General features: G+C 47.1%; 1 protein-coding gene across 1 annotated transcript in view; it reads left to right on the forward strand.

Moving 5' to 3' along the window:
- The window catches only part of PRRC2C (proline rich coiled-coil 2C), a 94,528-nt gene extending 90,398 nt beyond the window's left edge, over positions 1–4,130 (forward strand). The window contains 2 exon segments of the mRNA XM_042926071.1: positions 273–509; positions 2,615–4,130. Of these exon segments, the coding sequence (XP_042782005.1) occupies positions 273–509; positions 2,615–2,872 (495 nt within the window). The 3' untranslated portion in view covers positions 2,873–4,130.
- The last annotated feature ends 15,003 nt before the right edge of the window (positions 4,131–19,133 follow it).

Below are 19,133 nucleotides of genomic sequence, written 5' to 3' on the forward strand. Positions count from 1 at the left end.
ATAGCTTTTCTATCTCCCCTTCAGAATTTGTAGCTGAATGAAATGCTAGAGTCCACTGAAGTGCCATAGCATGCTTTGCCTAATTTTTCTGTAGATTCTCCAAGCATGGCCTGTTTGTTCTTGGTCCTGTAATAGAATGGCACAAATCCATACACTTCCTTTCACTGGCAGAATGGGCACAGATTTACTCTGAGATAAGCCAACCTTGGTCTAGTTGGCAGAATTTTTTTTTTTAACAGTTCAATGTTGTATGTTTTGTTTTTTTCACTCAGATTCTCTCTCAGCCTAACCTGGTCCCTCCATTGGTAAGAGCCCCACATACTAACACCTTCCCAGCGCCTGTTCAGAGGCCACCAATGGCACTGGCCAGTCAGATGCCTCCTCCGCTGACCACAGGCCTCATGAGCCATGCTCGTTTGCCACATGTAGCCAGGGGTCCTTGTGGATCACTATCTGGAGTCAGAGGTAATCAGGCCCAGGCTGCGTTGAAGGCTGAACAAGACATGAAGGTTAGTACAGTGTTAACAGCCAACAGAGCAAGAATCTGTCTCTGAACCATGTCTTAAGATGCCTCTGGACCATAACCACATACCCAGGCATTCATTGTCTTAGCAGACTTAACCGAGCTAACTGCTTTTATTCACTCCTGGTTTTTTTTTTTTTCTTTTTTTCCCTCCCTATTCCCCCCACTTTTTCGTTTTTTTTTTGTTTTTTTTTTTAATTTTTTTATTATTATTATTTTTTTTTTTTTTTTTTTTTTTTTTTTTTTTTTTTTTTTTTTGCAACTTTAGTTAGCAAACAAGTTGACATTTTAAACTCTGGCAAAATGAATTACTTTAAAAATACATATTTGAGGGAGATCTGAGTTTAGCTGGTACCATTTTTTGGAAGAGCAAAAAAGTGATACGGATTATTATAGGCTTCCCCATTTTCTTCCCCCCTCCCCCCCCGTTTGGTTTTCTTTTTTATCCTTTCCCCCTCCCCAAACTTAAGATATAAATCATGGTTATGTGAAAACTCTGGAGTGGGTAAGAGATTTTTACCTATCTTGATTTTTCTTCCTTCATGAATCATCCATGTACAGTTTTCTTCTCAAGCTGTTTCCATGCCCGTTTTTTTGCCTGCCACCTGAGTTGGCACGTCCCACAGCAGATGGTGCAGCTGTAGATGAAGGACTGGGAGAAGCACTTTGGGATCCTTCACGATAAAAGGCACTGATAACGTGATGTTTGCTGATGCAGAAGAGTGCCTTTAGGAGTCTGTGTGGGGACAGTTTTTCTAGCGTAAACTGTACCTGTCTGCCTGTACAGCCAGCGGAGTCCATTGATTTCTATATTTACTTAGACTTGACTTTAGAGGTCTTAGTAATTCTGCCTATTTTGTCACTACGTGTGTGTGTGTGTTTATCATGTCAGACTAGAACAAAGAAACGTTTATTGCTTTCAAATAGGGCAGTGTCCAAAGTAATGCTCTACTCTGAATTAGAAACATGTTCATGATCAGTCGCTTAGAAAATTTGGTTGACTGGCTGGTTTCTTTCTGCATTAATATCCCTCATTTCTCATCCTGAGTAATCAAATTTAAAGACTACTCTGCGGTGAAACTCTTGTTAAATATTATCTACTTGTATTACGGCTGTGTGCCTAGGGATTTCCATCTGTTCATAACTATTAAATATACTTGTATATTTAATACAAGTGTAGAAATCTTTGGAAACTATTTGGCCATGGTTTCCACTTGTGCTTCTGTCTCCTTGGCACTTGATTTTCATATAATGCCCATGTTGGAAATGACAGTAGAGCTTATAACGGGGAGGGGGGGTAAAAATTTCTTGAATTGCTTTAGATCTTTGGATAGTACAGGTTTCCTATAGAACACGAAGGGCTTTTTTGTTGTATGCAAGAGATACAGAAACTTAAATTTTATTTGTGTACATTACAGTGGTATAATTTACAGAGTGACTGACGTAAGTATATTCTCCGGGGCACGTAGCCATTAAAAGTAGGAGATTATTTTACCAGCTCAGGATGTGGTAGGAGCTATCAGAACTTAGTGATCAAGTGAAGTTGTAGTTACTAATTTCTGACGCTCTTCCCCTGCAGAAGAGAGCTGTGGGAAGAGGACTCAGCCACAAGACATTTGGTCCTAGGTGTTGGTAATGCCACAATATAAGTGCTTCCTTTTCGTTTTATTGTAGACCACATATTGATAACTAGAAGTTTTAAGTGTTACATATATATGTTTTCAAATTTGCAAGCAGCTTCCCTAAACAGAATTTGATATCAATAAGTTTTGTTCCGGAAAAGATACAGAGCAACAGCAATTTCTGTCTTCTTATCTTATAAGAGGGCAAACTTTGAAAAGGTGGTGGGAGGTGGTCCTGTTTCCAAATGCTTAAAAAAAAAAAAAAAAAAAAAAATCACATGGAATGATTGCAAAGATAGGAAGAAATCTATCAGTTAAAAGCTGAAAGATCATTGAGGTGCTTTTGGTTTTGGGCCAGACCAGCGAGGGGAAGACTGATTTGTGGTCGGTACGAGAGTGTGAACTGAGACTGATGGATGGGCTTTGGTGGCGCTGCAGCATTTTCAGTTGTTGTTTCTTATTTTTTAAGGCAAAGCAGAGAGCAGAGGTTCTTCAGTCCACGCAACGGTTCTTCTCTGAACAACAACAGAGCAAACAGATAGGAGGCAAAGCCCAGAAAGTGGACAGTGATTCCAGTAAACCTCCTGAAACACTGGCCGACCCACCTGGTGTCTGTCAGGAAAAAGTAGAAGAAAAGCCACCCCCTGCACCCACCATAGCCACCAAACCTGTTAGAACTGGACCAATCAAGCCTCAGGCGATCAAAACAGAAGAAACAAAATCTTAAAGGCTGTGGTTTATTGCCGGGGCCGGGGGAGGGGAGCGGGGAAAGAGGGAGAACTGAGTCGGATAATGCCAGCAGCCAAAGGGGTAAAATGGTCTATGACATTATCCTGTCCAGAGCTTGCAGGTGCACAGGGGACACAGGAGCAATTTACACTGACACACAGCTGCTGCACCAGTAAAGTGAGGCTTTGCCGGCTCGCACCTGCTATGTGTTGCACACTCGGTTGACGGCCGTGCATCTTCGGTCAGAATCTATGTACAGATATGCATACGCATCCCGTGAGTGCACAGAATTTAGAACTGCAATCCTTACGGTTAGATGAAACACCAGAAGTAGAGGAAAATAACCCTGCAGAGGAACAGCTGATGCCGAACAACAGTGATTCCAGCTAATGTGTCAGGTGTGGTCTCTTTGCTCCCTGTGTGCTTTGGGTATGGTTGTAGCATTTGTGGGCTTGGTGGTCAAGAACTGAAGGTAACTGGTGCTGGATAGAGGAGCCTTATTTTTTATTATGGCAGCTTGCTATTTTTGTAACCTTGTGATTGAGTTGAACACAATCAAAGTACAGTAACTGATCTCCCCTTCTTCCTGGATGAGTGAGTAGATGATGAAATGTTGACGTCCACACCCTTGGACGTCCCCAAGAGGGCAGGGTTTGGCTAACCGCTTCTGTTTGAAATGATGCTGTTTTGGTTGTGGCCCGAAGCTTTGAAGTGCTACTTGGCGTCTCCTTTCTCCCACGGAGTTCTTACCGTTCAAACACGACAGATTGGGTAAAATACTAGTTAGATTGAGTCTGGCTTGCCTCCACTCCATCATCTTTGTATGAATCCAATGGGGTTTGTTGGGTTTTGGTGTGTTTTTTTTTTTTTTTTTTTAACGGTTTTTTAGCTCATGTTCATCAAGAGCAGTGAATACCTAGAACCGTGCCCTTAATGACAGGAAATCCTGTCTGAGAAGGTGCATTTCTTTACCAGAGCTGTGTTGTACCACCCTTTGGGCCCTCTGCTGGAAAAGTAGAATCAAGTCTCAAATAATGCCTTTTTAAATTGTATCCTCTAGTATTCTAGATGTAGGACAGTACTGTATCATACCTCTGTGAATGTAAAATACCTTGTACCTGCTTTATGATACGTAACAGTGACCGTGCTTTCTCAGAGCTGTTTTTAATGACGTTATTCTAGAATGTTTTCTTTCCAGATGATGATTGAGAAGCTAATAAAAAAAAAAAAAATGGTGCCAGGTACCACAACAGTAACAGAACTTTGCTGTTTTCTGGGGGTTTGTTTTTTTACCTGTTTTTTTTTTTCTTTTTTATTAATGGAGCGTGCTGGATGTGTCTATAATCTTGTGCAGATGACCGCAGAACCTGGAAAGGCTGTTGCTGCTATTGATGCATAACATACTGCTATTGGTCTTTTTATATAAATAAATAAATAAATATATATATATATATACATACATATACATATATATATATAAATAATTTGAATTTTTGGAAACCTTAGCTGTGCTGTCAACTTTGGAAAAACTACCCCAGTCGTACCGTGTTGGGTTGGCATTGTACAGAAATTAACAGCCATATTGGTCTAGAAATGTTAAACACAATTTTTTCCATTTGTACAGGGGTAACGCACTGTATTAAATGTGTAAGGTCTTATCTACATGGGTTTGATTACAGAAACTAATAAAGTATTCTCTAAATAATGAATCTTGGAACTTCTGATCCATTCCCCAAATTTGGAGCAAGAAGGTCTGTCATGTACCAAAAATAGTGATCAAGGGTACATTGCGCTCTAGGAAGAGATTCTCATCCAAAGACTTGATTTGGCTTAAGAACTATAAAGCTTATTCAGTCAAAGTAGATGTTGTCATGGAAGATATTAGCCGTGGCCTCTGTTCCCAGGGTAGCCATACTCCTTTTGAAAACAAGTCTGCCCAGGAGCAGAGAGGTCTTTGTGCATGGTGTGAAGTGCTGAACGTAGCAAAATAGTTTCACTGTTCTTCTGGGCAGAAATTGAACGACCCAAAATAGATCTCGGTACTTAAAACGTTTGCATTTTTCATATTTTTCCTAGCACACTGATAGTCGTCGTCACCCACACAAGCAGCCTGTAAGAGATTTGTTTTCTCATTTACTCCTTTTGTAACGTGAAGCGCTGAGGGATTTTAATTGTCTACAATCCCTTATCCAGAACACATGGCTTCCAGACCCAGCTTTCGGAAAACTAGTAATCCAGTCACTGATGACCTGTGTGCCGTCTTTACTCGTGGCTACTGTGATTCTTAATCACTTAGAACACCCAAGTACTGTGAAGCCAAGCTTTCTGTGTAAGGTTTTCTTTCTCAAAGTATGTTTGTTCTGAATTGGTGCGACGGGTCAGGCTAGGATCACAGACTGGTACCAAGAGAGCTGGAGTCACCACTTCATCTGTTTGCCTTCTTACCAAGTCACCTCGATGGCCTTTGTTTTTCATATTCTGACCCTTCAGTTCGGTCCTCGTAAATGGTAGAACTTCAGAGTGACTGAACTATGTAGTTTGTACTCTGCATTTGTAAGCAACCAGGTACGTTCTGCTCAGCTGGTTGTGCGAATTTGAAACCACGAACACCTTGGGCCCTTTGCCGGGTAGGATCATACAGTGTTAAAAATGGGAACAAAAGGGTGTCCAGTGAAAGTAAGGTATTTACGTAAATGATCTCCACAGTTTGGCCATACAGTTCTTGTTTCTGGCTCTTCTGACGTGTGACTAGATTACCCAGAAGATGTTACGGTCAGTCATCGGTAGTGGCTTTGGTCACGTAACCCTTTGAACATTCTCTGCCCTTTGAACTGTTCTGGTAAGGAGGAACAGGGCGTTTTTGTCCTTAGTCATAAATTGTGCATTATGATGGAAGAGTAAGTGGGGGAGGCGGGTTGGGGACCGAGAGGAGGGTATAGTTTGAAAAGGGGTTAAATCTACTTATTTTCACAATACAAATTACGGGAAGTGAAGTTCCAGCCTACTCTTGGCTGGAAGATGGGATCCGAATCCACATATACCTTGGGTTAAACAAAGCTGAGAGGACTGTCAGGACTGAGTGCGTCGGGTTCGTCCTGTAACAGGGCTTCCTCTGCTGCCACAGCTTGTTGGCATCTTCGGTATCTCCACATGCCCTTTCCAGTCTCTTCTACCCGTAACCTGCAGCTACAGCGAGCCACAGTTGACCTGTTTGTGGAAAGCATCTTAATTGGATTATATTTTAAGTGATTAAGAAATTTCAGCCATAAAACATTCTGCTTGTGAAATGAACTAGAAAAGATCTGGACAGTGATGCCTTCCTGTTAAACTGGCCGTCCAGGCATTCGCACATTGCCAGAGGGGATCATTTGCTGGTCCCTTTTCCTCCTTTTGTGTGCTGGTCTTCACTCACACCCTCAGGCGTAGGGCCGAGTCTGCTGTTGGCGCTCAAAGTAGCGGCTCTGTTTCGTTTTCCTGAAGTAATTCAGAAGACAGTGGCAACAGGCTCCAGGCCAAGCAAGAGTGCTATTGATTTTCAGCCTTTCTTGGGGTACAGTGGGCTGGCAGGTCATGTTCCCACTACGACAGAAATGAAGCTTATTTCTGTGGTGGGGGAGCATGACCTGGTGTCACTTGGGTTCTTAAGTAGAAGCCTTCAGATCTGGGGTACCTGGCTGGCTCAGTCAGTAGAGCATGCGACTCAGTCTCAGGGTTGTGAGTTGAAGCCCCGTGTTGGGTGTAGAGATTACTTTAAAAAAAAAAAAATCCAGAAAGCTGGACTGATGGGCTAGTCAACATGGGACATCAGAAATTATGGATACCTCCTTAATTCCTCGACCTTACGTGTGCACTGATTTTCCAAGCAATCTTTTGGTGAAGTCCTATGCCATTTCTTTGAGATGCCTGCTGGAGTCTTTTACACAGGGTAAGTACAGAATTCCTTTGAATTTTTACAGACACTTCCCCTCAGTTTTCTGGTTTTCCCTACACCTAATTTGACAAGAATTTTTCAGAGTGAAATTGGTAGAATTCAACTAATCTGGACTTAACAGCCTACTAGCTGTGGGCATCAGTCAGTTTGGTATCTACGAGTGGTCAGAATGTGCTTAAGACTGGCTAATGTACTCCATCTTCCAATGTAAGCTTTTTTTTTTTTTTTTTTAGTTTATTTTGAGAGGGCAATCGGGGGGAGAGGCAGAGAGGGAGAGAAAGAGAATCCCAAGCAGGCTCCACGGTGTCAGCACACAGCCCGACACGGGGCTCGATCTCACAAACAGATCATGACCTGAGCTGAGATCAAGAGCTGGACACTCAACCGACTGCACCACCCACGTGCCCCCGAATTGTTTTTAAGAACACATTTCCCTCAACAGGGGAATGAGGTACCAGAGGAGAAGAAAATTTCACCTGAACTAGAGAGTTTAAGCAAAAGGTGAGACTGGTAAAATGAGGCAAGGGGTCAAGTATCAACTTCTGTATCAGTCGCTGGGACTGCAGAAGTCCCGTTTCTTACCTCAACGTAGTCTGATGGAGGAGGTCGAGCTACAGGTGGTGGCTTGAGGTCGTTCAGATTTCTACCACTAATAACCTGACCTGTTTTCTGGATGCCTTAGGCCATCTGCTGCCCATCGGGGCCTTCTCCTTTCTATCTCTCTTTCCATCTATCTATACTGCTTAACTTCCTAAATATGACTAAGATCTTCTAAAGGTACTTAGGCAGTACTTACTTGGCCTCATTTCTCACCATTTCCTGACACATCAGCTAATACGTGAGATTGTAAATTTTGGTCTTAACTGGTTTCTGAGCAAAAGCAGGAGTCGACAGTTTCCTCACCTGAAATGAAAAGGGAGCCCGCAAGCACATTGGTGCTCCGTGGGGAATCGGAGCGGGGAGATTCCCTTAAGCAGGCCTGTGCTGCCAGATGCGTGGGCCTCAGGTTGAAGGGCAATAGTGCAGAGGAGCTAAACCAGGAGGGACAGCTGTATTCCGGCCCTTCCCGATTTCGATTTCAGTTCTTTTACCCTGTGTAAAAGACTCCGGCAGGCATCTCAAAGAAATGGCATAGGACTTCACCAAAAGATTGCTTGGAAAATCAGTGCACACGTAAGGTCGAGGAATTAAGGTATCCATAATTTCTGATCTCCCATGTTGACCAGCCCACTTGTTCTGTGGGGAATGATCCCTGGTTTACTGACTTAGGGCTGGAAGTACGCATAGTGTTCACCTGAGGCGGTTTTTAGTATTTGTTTGGCTAAGGGATTCCATGGCTTGCACAGAATATGAGTACTAACGTAAATTAAGGGTAATTGCTGCCAGGGAGGAGCTGCTCTCCAACCCTTCAGTATGAGAAGCTGAAAATACCAAATATAAAGCCATACTCCCCCACGGAAGCTGCTAGTGATACCCACAGTGGCGGGGGATTGATTGGGTATTGGATTTCTATAACCTGGTCATTGAAAAGGATGTTACAAATTTTCCTCTTAAATGGCTGTTAGCAGATTTTCTATCAGCTTAAAGCCACACAGGGAAAAATGGAGTTACTCATAATAAATGTTACTCGCCCCTTCAGGGCATGGTTCAGGTACTTGAGATTTTTAACCTTCATCCTGAAGGTACTTTGAGACACAAGCAGGAAGCACAGAATGGTGGAGTAGGCCTCCCACGTGAAGCCATCCCATTCTCCCGCATGAGTGCTTTTTATTCCAGAAGGATTTGTGTGGCACCGGACATGTGGCAGGCATCACCCTTGCGAAGTCCCGAATCCCAGAGAGGCATGATTCCACCCTCCCAAGGAGCACAGAGGGAAAAAGACACAGGTGGAACTTCTTCCCTGGTGGTGAAGGTTACCCATGGGACAGACCGCGCTCCGACCCTCGGGTGCCCATCCATACCTCTGGTACAAAGGCTCTCCCCAAGTGTGTTCTGACCAGAAGTCACAGGGGAAAAGTGGTGACAAAGGGTAATACTCCGGCCTCGCATGTCCGAAACTGGCTTCTTCCCAGGCCTGCCGTGTCTGGAGAGAAATAGCCAAATTTAGAAGTTGCCTGTGCGCCAGGCTCTGTTCTAATTGACACGTATCAGCTGACTCCTCCCAACGTCCTCCCGAGGTAGGTGACTTTCCAGTCTCCCTTAGGCGTTAGAAGAACGAGGCACAGGTCACTTGCCCAAAGCTATGCAATAGTTGCGGGAGTTGGTCCCGGCAGTCTGAGTGCCCAGCACAAGCTCTTGACCGCTGAGCTATGGGCAGCGCTGGACTTGAAGTTACTAAGAAAGATCACAGCTCTCGGTTTTTCCAGCCGTAACACAGAAACGATTCTTCCTCACAGGGTTCTGATGCTTAAATGAAATAAGATACGTATAAATAGAATGCCTGGTGTCTGGTAGGTTGCAAAAAAACGAGCAGGTCATTGTCTTGCTAAATCTACATCGCTTAATCTGGTGTCTGCTCTTCAGACTCCAGGAATTCTCTGGAGTTAAATAGCTTCTGTAAACATGGCAGCAGGTCAGGGTTTCTCTTGCCCATTTCAGATGATACGGAGGGAATCTCGTTCCTCAGAGGTGTCTCACGGCAAGAGAAGCCATGTTGGTGGAGGTAACTTTGAACTCCCTCTCCACGTAAGGTCCCACGTAAGACTGCACCTCAAAAAACGCGGTTCTCTACGAAAAAGAAACCGTTGGAAGACCATTGACATCTTTTCCAACTCAGTGGTTCGAATTCTTCCCATTAGAAGGCGCTGCATAGGCCTGAGCTCCACTCTGGATGGTCTCTGCCATTCTAAAACCACATTTCTCCTAGTTCTTGGGTTGTGCAAATGGGTTAAGGACGGCACAGCACCAAATAGGTAACCGTGTATTCATTTGTTCAGCTGTTGTGTTGGGTTCCAGAGGAAACTGCAAAAGATGCGTACGGGGAGTTTCTTGGGGCCTGACCGTGGGGTGAACATTTGTGAGGGAGTAAAAAGGAGGACTGGGCAGGAGGAAGAATTGAACTGAGATGCTGTTGCAACAAAGGCTGTGCAGAGATCCTGTGAGATGCTCTGGAAACACGATATTCCTGCGGTATCCATCAGGCCAGAGGGTCAGACTTTTATACCTTCGGCGTAGTCTGCTTATTGCATCCAGTGTGGGCCATCCTTTCACCGCTCGGATGCGCCGGCTTCAGAGAAGCAGCTCTGGGAATAGCTTCAGAGTCCGCCGCATTTCTTCCTGCTTCGAAGAAGGTTAGTGGGCAAAACACAGACCCTGCCATCGAAGCTGGTGTCCCGGCCACAAGTGACCTCCTCCCCTCTCCTCCTCCTAGAGCGCTCTATCAACTCGAACCTCTGCTGGTCAGGATGGCTTGACCCGCTCCTAATCTCCGAGGGAGTCTGAGCCCTTGTTCACCGGGTCTTTCTACCACAGGCGGCCATGTTTATCTGCCCCCTTAGATCACTTGAGAGTCAGACATATTCTTCCTTGGCCCAATTCCTGAGGACTAGAGTCTCCTGCACCTCTGCCAAATGGTAACTTCTTTCCTTGCCTGTTTTTCTTTAGCAAAATGACCCCGAAGTAACTCTAAGCTATAAAGCTTAATGGGTATGTCCCTGTGTCACTAGTAGATGCATTCCTCTTCTCAGAGCAAGAACCTCTAAACCGGGGGCACCTGGGTGGCCCAGTTGGTTCAGTGTCAGCTCAGGTCATGATCCCAGGGTCCTGGGATGGGGCCTCCACACTCAGCGCAGAGCCTGCTTGAGATTTTCTCTCTCCCCGCGCCTTTCTCCCCTGCTAGCGTGCGCGCGCTCCCTAAAATTAAAAACAACCCACGGGGCCCAGAGTTGCGGGGATGAGAAACCCAGCTCCTCTAAGTGGGTCACTGGGAGTGGCGCTAAACTATTCAACTCCACCTCTGGTTTCTAAAAGGGCAGTCCTCCATGTTAGTTACCTAACGCTATGTTACAAATTACCCCAGAACTTAGTGGCTCAAATGACAAACATGATCTCAGTTTCTGTGGGTCAGGAACACAGGTGCAGTTTAGGTAGGTCCCTCTGGCTCCGGGTCTTGCATGAGTGCGTAGGGCCATTGACAAAAGATGCAGCCCGTTTTAAGGCTCAGAGGGAGTCAGCCCTCTTCCAAGATCACTCATGGTCATTGGTAGGCTTCTGTCCCCTCATCACTGGGCCTGTCCCCGGGGCTGCCTCACATTATGGCAGCTGGCTTCAAAACAATCAGTCCAAGAGGCAGTGAGAAAACAAGACAGATCACGGTCTTTTTGTAACTTTGTCTGGAAGTGACATCCTGTCACTTCTGCCATATTGTGTTTATCAGAAGCCAGTCAATTAAGTCCACACTCAAGGGGCACAGTCACACAGGGTTGTGAATGGCAGGAGGCAGGGCTCATCAAGGATTCTTAGAAGCTTCCTGCCACACCATCTTTGAGCGGTATTGTCTCCGAGCTGGCTCTGCCGTTGCATCTTCAAAAGGCCATTCCAGTCAATCAGGCTGGCAGCTTCCAGAGGATACCATATGTCATAGAAACGGCGGACTGCGGGCTCCGTGCCCACTGCACATCTCTTTGGCTGTTAGTGCAGATTCTTTGGCCCGAGGAGGTGGAGGGTCCCATCAGGGTAGAATAAACACTGATGATGCTGGCCGAGGTCCTGCAGGCAGAAAAAGCAAACCCATGTACAGAATGTGTCGATTCTAGTCACCCAAGTGCTGGGCGATTTTGCAGCCATTTTATTTCCAAGCTCCTGACCAACAGCCAAGCCCTATACCATTGTATTTATTCTTGCTTTGGACCACTTCTCTTCCCACACAGTAAATGTCCAGATGCATTGCCCTAAACTGTGTGTTGGGACGATTTTCCCTCATCACTGTCGTTTGCACCCCCCCACCCCCGCCCGCCGCCTGCCATAGAGCAGCAGCTATCCAATTTGAGCTTGTACCCACATGGTGAACCGACAGAACCACACTTCAGTTTTTTCCTTCTAAGGTGACCATCAGGGACCCTTCACGCACACATACGGGGGAGCTTAGGGAGAGGTTCTGGTGTGAAAGATCTGGGGCTCTGGGCCCCCTGTTCGTCCCTCAGGTTCTAGCTGTGTCGTTGCCATCTTAGGATGGATTGCCACAGGGCCTGCTCAAACCGTTCAAGACGGGCGGTTCTGGCCATTTAGTGGCTTCGTATCCCAAGGTCAGGGGCTCGGTTTCTCTCAGGAGCCTTGAATACAACACCGTTGCAGGCCTTGCATCGTAATCCTCTTCCTGGAGCTTGGCACACAACAGCTTTTCCATCACCAATGCCTTTAATACCGTGAGGTCGTCTAGTTAGTGCTGACCAAGTGGCTGGGAGCCCACCCGTCCCGCAGGGGCCCTTCTCGCTCCAGAGCCTGCTCAGAGCTGGCGTACTTCCGTGTCGCCCAGGACGTAGGCTGACGTTGGAGCAGGATTCCTAGGCGTGGAGCATGCTGCTTCAGAATCCAGAGAGGCCCGCCAGTCATGTGCTCCACTTAGAAGCATGGTGAGAGACGGGAGGTGCAATACTGTGTCCTTTAATCTGGAGGTAATGGAACGGCGTGTCCTGGACCCTTGGATCCCCGCGAACTTCACTGACGGGGTAGGTCCGCATCGATCTGCTCTAACACGCACGTGGCTTTGGACGTGGCAGCTGCTCTTAGATGGGGCTGCGACTCTGTTGAGTTTGCTGTAATCTTCAGTGTGGTTTTGTAGAGGCCAGAGGAGCGAGGTCAATGCGGATGTTCTAGGAACCACCACCCCTGCACCCTTCAGGTTTGTAAGGATAACATCAATCAGCACTATTCCCACCTGCCACAAGGTATTTCCTCTAGTGTCTGGGGGGCAGGGGCGTGATTTAAGTAGTTCCCTCTGCGATAGCTGGTACCTCAGGCCAAGGCCTCTATTAGAATATCGCCAACCTGCAAGCTGGTCCATTCCAATGGTATACTCAGAACATACGGAAATGACCACTGGGCAAGTCATAGACCCGGTGATCTCGCTGAGTTAGACCTGGACCAGGACTCTCTATTCCTGGCCTCTCTGCGCCCCCAACTCTAACAGAAGGACCATGTTGACACTTTGAATATCAGCATCAGGTTGAATCTTGTGTCCAAAAATCTTCAAAGTGTGTGGATATTCTGTCCCCAGTGTATGGTGACTTGAGTAAATGGCCCTAGGTCCCTATTGGCCGTCATTACCATATACGCTTGCCGTGGTATTACGGGCTCCTTCATCCATCTGATTTCCCTCTTAGTGGGTTCCAGGTCTAGAACCAGAATAATAGATGGTGGCTTTTTATTGAGGTGGCTGCCCTCAACCTCCTTGTCATCCGCCATATTGATTTGCTCGTAGAAACTGAGCCATATTTGTTGACCATTGACTATTCCTGTGAATGCTGTGTTCTGTTAACCGCCTCTATGGTTCTGTGGGGGGTCAAACCTCCCAGCTGCCACTCTGATTTTGCTGCTCGTTATGGTAATTTTATCCACATGTTCCTGATCACTGAGTACCACCAGCTGACCTCTTGTCTTATCACCTAGTTTCTTCACTGCTCTATGTGAGGCCAATTCCAATAACTGGATCTTGTACTGTCAGCCTCCTACAGAGGACAGAGCTTCCCGATGATGCTGGGGCCCTTCTGTGCAGTACTTACCTGGTCCCTTTGGTAAAATGAGTGTTCTCCTGGCTCACCCACAGAGCATACTCAACTGGCGAGTTCTGTGTCCTTTTACAGTATATCCAGTCTAGAATGCCCATTTCTCTGATCCTTTGGTTCCCTTTTTCCACCATCTGTTCTAGAATTTCTACTTCATTTAATGTGGGCCATCCCTTACTCCAAACTTCTAAGAACCATCATGGGAGTAGATGAGCACTATCTCCTAGGGTCCTTGCTGGGGAATTATGTATCTCAGGAGAGTGGCCTCCCAAACCCCCCTTAACCCAGCACTTTTCTGGTGAGTTGCTGATGGTGACTCGATATTGGTCTCATAGCCAGAAGGGAGGTCCTGAAGGGATGTGTGTTGCCTTACAAGACAGAGCCCTCTATAACATCTTCAACCAAAAGGAGTGCTGGTCCCCAGCAGGGAGGGCTGGGTCATTCCTGCAGGCCCTGGGGATCGGGTGCATCTGGGGTTTCAAGGTCTCCAAGTGTATCACCCCAAAGTCTTCATCCCAAATCTCAGGATCCTGCTGTTTTCCAGCCTTGCTGGGACTGAGAAGTCTGCCTTCTCTGAGATGCTATTTATCTCATAATTAGGTCTTACACCGCCGTATCCTCAGCTTTCACTGCCCTTTGGCTGGGGAGAAATGAGAGTCCCTTTATGTGCAGCCAAGGTGGCCTCTTCCTCCCTTCACCTTCGACTGCAGATCTCTAACCCCGATTTTTCACGGTTTTCTCAAAAACATCAGTAGCCGTGAGCAAGAAGCACTATCCTTACGAATTAGTGCTTTTCCCACGAACCTCTCAAAAGCGTGAGATATTGAACCTGCCAGTTCATTCCTTTCCAACAGAGTCCCATCCCAAGACACCACCAATGAAAATTTCGCCACGTGGCCATTGCAACCTGCTGGGCTATTTGTCCTCCACTTGCCACCGGTGACGGGGTTGCCCCTGTCGGATGAGCCACCACCCAAATCTGCTTTTAGAGTCTGCTTCCTCAAACCACTGCTGGTATGCACAGTGTTAGGTTGAGTTTCCTGGGAAACACAAGTAAGATTTATGTGCGGGAAGCTCGTTGGTGGAATGCCCTCTGCATATGCACCTGCTGGAGAGCTAAGTGGGTAGGAGGAGTGGAGCTGCACTTACACACTGGCCTCGGGAGCTACGGTCAAAGTGAAGCAAGGGGGCTGGGCATTCACACCCCCACATTGGTCAGTCATTGGACGAGCGCTCTCCTTTGTCTCTAGGCGAAGGCCGTGAACTTGGCCAAGGCACCTGTCTGCAGCTGAAAGCAATGCTTGGAGAGGGACTCAGCTGAAAGCCATCAGCCACCGACATTCGCAGCCACCAGGGAAACAAGTGCCCGGGTCCGAAAGGGATCCGGATGGCCCAACCACAGCATCTGCTACAACACGCTGAGTGCTGTTCTAGGTATTCAGATACAGCAGACAAAAGCCATGTTCTTTACTCCGTTTTATTTTTTTAAAGTGTCTTTATTTGAGACAGAGAGAGATGAGTGGGGGAGGGGCAGAGAGAAAGAGAATCCCAAGGAAGCCCCGTGCTGCCGGTGCAGAGTCCGATGCAGGGCTCGAACTCACGAAACCGTGAGATCATGACCTGAGCCGAAACCAAGAGTCGGTCGCTGAGCCGACGGGACTCCCCTCTTTTCTACGTTTTAGATGGAACACTCAGGCAAGGCATCACTGTGCTGAACAGAGATGTGGAGGAAGGAAGGAGACAAACTGCAGATATTGGGGCAAGAGTTTTCCAGGTAGAGGCAGCAGCCAAGAGCAAAGCCTGGCTTAGACAGTGTCCCTGGGTGTTCAAGGAACAGTGAGGAGGCCAGATAATTGAAGCAGAGTCAGAAAAAAGGAGAGCAATAATTGTTGAGATCAGAAAAATTGGGGATGGGGGAAGGGGCCAGACCGTATTGGGCTTTGAATGCCACTGTAAGGGGTTTTGGCTTTTATTCCCAGTGAAATAGAAAGCCACTGGAGAGTTTGAAGCAGAGGAGTAGCATGACATATTTTAAAAGGATCGCTCTGGCTGTGGGTTGGGGACGGACTGACGGAGGGACAAGGATCCAACAGGCAGACCAGTTAGGAAGCAATGCAAGTCTCCTGCCAAAGATGATGATGAGCTGTGGGCCAGGGGGGTCACAGTGAAGGTGGTGAGAAGGGCCTGGATTCTGGGTACAGCTTAAAGAGCATAGCTGTCCATCTGCTGATGGATTAAATGTGAATTAGAGAGAGAGAGAGAGAGAGAAAAGGCAAAAATGACTACTAGATTTGAGGCTCAAGCAGCTGAAAGGATGGGGCTGCCCTTCAGAGAAATGGGGGAGGTGGTGGAACACTTTTGAAGGAGTTTAGAGTTCGGTTCTTGGACGTGTCGCGCTTAAATGTTTATTAGTTAAATGGAGATGTCAAGTAAGCAGTAGATGTATTAGTCTCGAGTCCAGGGGACAGAGCGGAACCTGAGAGACAGAAAGATGGATGTCATCGTCCATGGTATTTAAATACCATCGGATGGTATTTAAATGATGCAACTAAATGAGATCAACAGGGAAGTGGGCACAGAGAAGCGAAGGAATTTGAGGACTGAGCCTAGGATGTGCTAATGTTAAAAGAGTTTGGGGAGATGAGAAGAAACAAGCAAAAGGACCTGAGGAAGCAACGAGTGAGGTCAGAGCAGGGGAAGTGTGATGTCCTGGAAGTCAAGGAAGGAAGCGTCTCAGGAAGGAGGGAGTCACCTAGGGTTTCAAATGCCACTGGCGTGGATTTGACGGAGAACAGAAGGAAAGGAACTGGAGGCAACGAATACAGACAACTCTCTTCCAAGAAATGTTTGCTTATTTGCGTTGTGGTGGGAAACAGTGGGTGCAAGAGGGGGTTTCAACAGAAACAACATGTCTGTACGCTGATGGGAACGAGCCGACAGGGAGGGATGAGCTGGTGTTCTGGAGGGAAGGACTGCCGAGCAGAGGCTGGAGTGGGTGCGAGAGGACGGGATCCAGTGCCGAGTGCAAGGTGACTCAGGGCGCCAGTGGTTCTCCTGTGGTCGGGGGGAAAGGAGACAAGAATATGGGTAGACGTGCTCCGCGAGGTCTTACCATTGCTTCAGTTTTCCACGCTGAGAGTTGGGAGGAAGTGTTGAAGGTTTGAGGAGAGATGAGAGGTTTCTAGGCTTGGGATAAGCACCCACTTGAAGTTTGCAGTCATGAATTTAAAGCAAGACTAGTCCGAGGGCGCCAGGTGGCTCAGTCAGTTAAGCATCCGACTTCGGCTCAGGTCATGATCTGACAGTTCGTGGGTTCGAGCCCCACGTAGGGCTCTGTGCTGACAGCTCAGAGCCTGGAGCCTGCTTGGGATTCTCTGTCTCCCTCTCTCTCTGCGCCTCCCCCGCTCATTCCCATGCCTCTCTAAATAAATAAATAAACATTTAAAAGAAGAATCATGTTGGCAGTTGTAAAGTCATCTGGTTTTTCTACAGAATACATGTTTTCATTTTATTTTACCCATGTATGTGTTTTGTGAGTGGAAAAACATAGTTGTTACGTTTATAAACTTTGATGTCAGGCTGATGGTGTTTTGAACACCAGGTTTACGAGCCGCGGCTTCCTCCTATTTTGGTCAGTGTAGAGAAAAAACCCTCTTGCTTTAATATCACCAGCCCTTCTTCTTACCTATCTGGACTGTAAACTTCGTGTTCAGATGTCTCGATTCAGAAACATGTCTTAGATAAGTACAGACCATCCTAAAGGATGCCTAGCGTAGGGAGGTAGGGACTGGCTTTGTGTCGCAGCTCATCGCTTTAGATGTATCTGAATGACATCACACTTCCCAAGGGTCCCTACCTAAAGCTCAGATGTTGTTCTCCAAAACCATTGTGTCAAAACAGCAGCAAAGCAACACAAAACAGACCCTTTTAAGAAATCCATACCGTCCCTGTGTCCCTTCTGAAGTCGACATGCAATGATTGCTTCTGACATATTCGAACACGATGAAGATAGTTTACATTTTGCACACCCCTCACACTCGAGAGACTTTGGTGATCCTATGGCTCCAGAAAACCGGAACACAATGCTATCACAGATTCTGACTCAATTTAAGTCCTTGTCGGGCTCCCACGAGGATCTCAGCACTCTGCCAAGCCCTGGGATGGGAGAGAAGGAAAAAAAGAGCTCCCGCTTTCAAAACGCATATTTGTGAGGAAAAGCCTTACATTCATGGCATTATATGAGGGGGAATATATGTATACACATATATTCATCCTGGGGCTAAATGCATCTATTTAAATATTTTTTTAAAGTTTATTTATTTAGAGAGTGCGAGCAGGGGAGGGGCAGAGAGAGGGAGACAGAGAATCCCAAGCAGGCTCTGCACTCTCAGCACAGAGCCCGAGGTGGGGCTCGGTCTTATGAACTGTGAGATCATGACCTGAGCCGAAACGAAGTCAGAGGCTTAACCGACTGAGCCACCCAGGCACCCCTATCTATAAATAATTTTAAATAAAAAAGAACAGGTAAAAACGAGGCATTTTTGCAAATATTTTCTCAACCCTCACTCCTGCTCTAGGAGAGTGTGTCCCTCCCCTTTTACAGGTAAGAAAACCTGGGCTCATGGAGGTGAAATCACTTGCCCAAGATCACTCAGCTCAAAAGTGGGAGTCCGTGAAATCAACGTCCGTTCCAAAGCCGGAGCACCTGCCACGTCAGTGGAAGTGCCAGGATCCTCAGGAAGGGTGGGCGCAGTGACTGCTGGGAGGGGGGTGCACGGGAATTAGCTTTTGAAAACGGAGTCATTAGATCACACGTCAGATGTCACATTTACGGGGCGTCTGGGGCAGCGCTTCCTGGTGGCCCAGGCGGCAGACTGCCCTTCCCTGCTCTGCACTCAAGACTCACCTCCTCCTGCAACATCTGTGAGGATTCCTCATCAAGGACACTTCTGCAGGGAAAATTTGGGTCAGCTGCTACCTTCTAAGGGCAAATCAACCCCATTAAGCCCAGTTCCCGAGAGAGCCTGACTACCGGGGGATAAAAGACCGGAAGAAGCGAGCCGATGGCAGTGGCGTTTTGGTCTTTTCCTTCTCTGAGGGCGTGGGGTGTAGCAGACGTGTGGGTACAGAGTCTGTAACAAGGGCATTTCTTCAAGGACCATGAGCTGAAGTGCGGACGGGGTCACACGCTGAGCTGATCTGGGATCAGAAGGTAACTCAGTTGGCATCCTCCTAGGAACGAACTTCTCCAGCCAGATCCGGCCGCTGAGCTCAGGTCATCGCAATTCACCCTGGAGGAACCAGAGTGTCACCTCGAGAGCGCGACGGCTCCAGGAATGGAGACTCCTCTCCTGTTCCTGTGAGATGGCTTGTCGCTGGGGCAGAACTTGGGGGTTCCTTGGCTCTGCAGTGGAGTCCTTGAAGCCGGCCGGGCCGAGGCTCAGATTCTGGCTCTGTGCCCCTGGGGAAGCTACCGAATTTCTCCACTGCTCAGTTTCCCCATTCATTCCACGGGGATCACAGCACTTGGCACAGTTACTGTGGTTAGCAAATAAGATAACATAAGAGGACATCCAAGGGGGACCGGCACTAAGTGGGCGGCCGCT

Source organism: Panthera leo, chromosome F3, assembly GCF_018350215.1.
Source record: "Panthera leo isolate Ple1 chromosome F3, P.leo_Ple1_pat1.1, whole genome shotgun sequence".
In the NCBI taxonomy this organism is placed as follows: Eukaryota; Metazoa; Chordata; class Mammalia; order Carnivora; family Felidae; genus Panthera; species Panthera leo.